Consider the following 4,426-nt stretch of genomic DNA (forward strand, 5'->3'; position numbering starts at 1 on the left):
TTTGGTCTTTATAATTTATTATAGCTAAAAACACATGATGTTAGTTATCTTTAACGATTCTTGTTGTTTTCAGAAGTACATAAATCATTTAAAGGAAAAAAATAACCATGCATCGGATTTTCTTCGAATCATTTCACCCGGTTAGACAATTGTACCCATGAGTGGAGCTAAGTGGGGGTTTGTGGGTTCGGACAAATCCAGTAAAAAAAATTTGTAAATCCTGTATTTATAGTGAAAAACTAAATATATATATATATATATAGTAATTGTGAACCCCTAACAAAACTAACTGTCAGCTCAGTAATAAAGAAAGGGTCGTGGAAATTCCAGATGTTTGATTCCTTTTTGCCGTCATTATTCGAAATAAAAAAATGAATCAATATTTATGTCTGCATAGAAGCCTCATTTTGCACTCTTTGTTGTTGAAACCTTAGAGTTGAGATTTTTCTTAAGATACAGATAGAGAAAACGAATTGGTAGAAGTTATTTCTGACTTCAAAATAAATGACTTATGTACTATGAATTCTTATGAGTCAATTCTGTCAAAGAATATAATTAAAATATTATTCTAAGCAGGCTCATAAATATAAATGTTATTTTCCTCTGCTCAGTGCACCAACCGTTCATTGAATATGATAGTTATATTATTTCTTTCGCCTTTGTATTATTTGTCTCTTTTTTAGTCTATTTAGAAAAAAAATCTCTTTTTTTTTTGTAACACTTAAATTTTAACTTTTCATATGACATATTCAGACCATAAGATTAAATAACATTTTGATACATTTTTACATATTTTTAGTTTAAAACCAATTTTTTTATTTTTTTGTTAAATTCTATATCAAATTAAAATAAGACAAACAAATTAAAATTCACGGAATACATATTGATGTAACAGAAGTTACGGAGATAATGAGGTTTTGTCATTTTAATTCGGCTTAGGGCCCCCATTTGGTTGTCTAATGTAGGGCTACACACCAAACCAATTAACTTTAGCTTTTTGATTAAATAAAACTTAAATAATTGGAACAAGGTTGTTGTAATTATAAGGCACTATGGTCCCTCGATAATCATAAGTTGTTTTCTTGAAAGGCAAATTACATCGCATTTTCCCGGGCATTTCGCCTTAAATTAAGACCCCCACATTAGAAATTAAATTAATCAACATAGTACCAATCTTTACATAAATGGACAGTAGAGTACATTGAATATTTTAAAACACAGCAACATACATACATATTTACTCAGTGGTTGAATTGAAACAATTCATGTCAGGTTACTTACTGTCCAGTGTCACTATATACAAAATGCATCAGCTAGACTTGGCGGACTAGTAAAGGAGTAAATTACTAATCATTCAATATTTTTGTGTGTGAAGAATTTCAGGAATCAGTAGTTGGATTGGGACATTGAAATAAGACGATGAACCAAGAAATGAGTGGTGTTGAGGATCAGAAGCAGCAAGATCAAATGAAACGTGTAAATGGGGTTCATCATAATGAGGATAAAATAGATTATGTGTTTAAGGTGGTGGTGATTGGAGACTCTGCTGTTGGGAAAACTCAGGTTCTTTCCAGGTTTGCTAAGAATGAGTTCTGTTTTGACTCAAAATCTACAATTGGTGTTGAGTTTCAGACTAGAACTGTATCTATTCAGTCTAAAGTGATTAAGGCTCAGATCTGGGACACTGCTGGACAAGAAAGGTTTGCCTCTCTCTTCTTCTCATTAGTAGTATTAGTAATTCATTCATTCATCTTCACTTCCACTTAGTTGTTGGATGTACGAACAAAGTCCTAAAGAAGTCGCTAAAAAGAAAATGAAGCTACAAATAAGGTTGTGTGAGACCTTTTGAGCTGAGTTTGGCCTAGAAGTGGACAATTTGAGTTGTTTTAGCTCAACATTAGTTTCATGATGAGTACTGCTATACGCACTGTGTGTTCATTTTTTCAACCCAATAGGAACTTGCATTACAACACTTGGTCTATGGAGTTGCCACAACTGAAAAATCACTATAAAATGTTCGTTGGTTATTTCCATAGATACTTCGATTCAATATGTGAGAATCAAAAATAGTAATGATTTCATATGAAAAAATTATGAAGTTTTCTACTATTTCAGTGAGAATCTGTTTTCCACTATGCATTTTTTTAGTGAGCTTGTTCGGTGAAAAATCATGTTCTATAGCACAAAATTCCCACGGTTTGCAGTGAAAAAAAAATAATCTTTGTTTCTAACAGTGAGCCTAATAAGTTAATTTTGAGAGAGAGATTGTAGTGATGTTTTAGTCAAGCTAAGCACAGTAGCAGCAACATGGTTGTGGAATTAATAAATTGGTTGTACCAGCTGGCTGCTACCTTTCACAATCTAACTTAACGAGGGCCCAAATCATATTTGATTCTGTAGCTGTTAAGATATGATGATATCATGTGTTCATATAATGACAATGTTATTCCAATTTCACCCTCCCTTAGCAGCTATATATATTAATAAAACCTAGGATGAATTTAACTTAGTAGTAAGCTATAATTTTTTAAATGTATATATAGTTCGATCTTAAGTCAGTAGAATTGTCCCCTGTATTGAACAGATACAGAGCAGTGACAAGTGCATACTACAGAGGAGCGTTAGGAGCCATGTTAGTTTACGACATAACAAAGAGACAGACATTCGACCATGTAGCTAGATGGGTTGAGGAACTCAGGGCTCACGCGGATAGTTCCATTGTGATCATGTTGATCGGTAACAAAGCTGATTTAGTAGATTCGAGGGCTGTTCCAACTGAAGACGCGGTTGAATTTGCAGAGAGGCAGGGGCTATTTTTCTCTGAGACATCAGCTCTTAGCGGGCACAATGTGGAATCAGCCTTCTTGAAACTTTTGGAAGAAATATTCGACATGGTATCGAGGAAGACTTTGTTGGTGGCTAATGGAAATTACCTCAAAGAGACTAATAATGGATTGCTTAAAGGATTGAAAATTGATGTTATTTCTGCTCCTGATTTTGAAGTTAGTGAGATGAAGAAACTATCTTCTTGCTCTTGCTAAATATATTTAAACAAAAATGGAAGAGATAAATATAATGATAAGTGTGTCAAAAAATGTGGTTGTATATGGGAAGCTTGTCAACAGGATTATTGCTCCCTCTTTTGCCTTTATATGTAGCTAGTGATTAGATTATATCAGAATGTGGAGTGTATTGTGATCAATATTTTTTGTATGCAATTGATTCTGTAATGTAATGAACTTTAATTAATCTGCGTATTAATATGTTACCTACGTGATTTTCTCAAAGTATCATAACAAGAAAAAGACAATACAACAAATATAATAGGAAGAGTTTAAGTTATATACACCTCTTCACTTTAAGGAAGGTTTACGTCATCAATTCATTTTTTCGTGTTTTGACTGGTAAATTATTTTATTTTCAAGATTACAAATTTCATATTTTTTTTCTGAGGCAAGGCATATTTGCATATATCATTTGAGTGACCATTCAAGGTAGTAATGTGGAGATGAATAGGATCAAATTTTCACAGCAGCAAAACATGTGTGAAACAATTTTTTCTTAAAAAAAAGAAGAAGAAGAAGAGAAAATTAGATCAAATATACATGGAGTCAAAATTCTTTATCCTAAATAACTCAATTATCACTTATTACCTAAAATTATCATTCGTTACTGTTGTTACAGGCGAGTTCACTGGAAACAAAACTCCGTTGCACGAAGCCAACAAGGTAAGTTTTCACTCATCCATGAATTGTGATACATAGTTTACATCATATATCATATATACAGTTATACACTATTTATGCAAATATCAATATATTACATAACGTGCGTTATTTTAGTTTGATTGTTTTTGTTAGTTTACATTATATATACATAATTATACACTATTTATACAATATTAGTACATTACATAGCATGAGGCCATTTTAATTGAATTTTTTCTATCGCCTATACAGTTACGTAAGAAGTCGAATAAAAATTGTGAAATGCGTGGATTAGTGCTTAATAATTTTACAATTTCACAAAATGACTTCAAAATTTAAAAAGAGACCCTCGTAAAATAGTTAGACATGATTATATTTCATGCTTTCTAATGAAGTTACTAGTCGAATGTCTGATGGATTGTTAGTCATATCATATATTCATATGATTTATTTTTTTAAGCCTTGCTACAAAATTGCATCTCTTTACAAGCTCTGGCTTTTAAGTACTTGGAGCAACTTTTGGTTAAATGTGTAAATTTAACCCTATGAACACTCAATTATTTGGAGTCATATCCACTAGATTGCAAATTGTCAATTAGTAAGGGAATAACCTAAACTCCTTAAAAGTTGGAATAATAGAAAACAATTCTACACGGAAAGTTATATACTACTATAACTAACGTGACTATTTCGGAGTGTATGATATAATTAGGGGGGGG

At 31.9% G+C, this 4,426-nt stretch overlaps 1 protein-coding gene across 1 annotated transcript; it reads left to right on the top strand.

Moving 5' to 3' along the window:
* Positions 1 to 1,079: 1,079 nt before the first annotated feature.
* LOC102593940 (ras-related protein RABA3) lies at positions 1,080 to 3,272 on the top strand. The gene is made up of 2 exons (XM_006339688.2): positions 1,080 to 1,700; positions 2,585 to 3,272. The coding sequence occupies exons 1-2, from the start codon at positions 1,420 to 1,422 to the stop codon at positions 3,039 to 3,041; spliced, it is 738 nt and encodes a 245-aa protein (XP_006339750.1). The 5' UTR covers positions 1,080 to 1,419; the 3' UTR covers positions 3,042 to 3,272.
* The last annotated feature ends 1,154 nt before the right edge of the window (positions 3,273 to 4,426 follow it).

The sequence above is a fragment of the Solanum tuberosum genome, unplaced genomic scaffold, assembly GCF_000226075.1.
Source record: "Solanum tuberosum cultivar DM 1-3 516 R44 unplaced genomic scaffold, SolTub_3.0 scf00010, whole genome shotgun sequence".
In the NCBI taxonomy this organism is placed as follows: domain Eukaryota; kingdom Viridiplantae; phylum Streptophyta; class Magnoliopsida; order Solanales; family Solanaceae; genus Solanum; species Solanum tuberosum.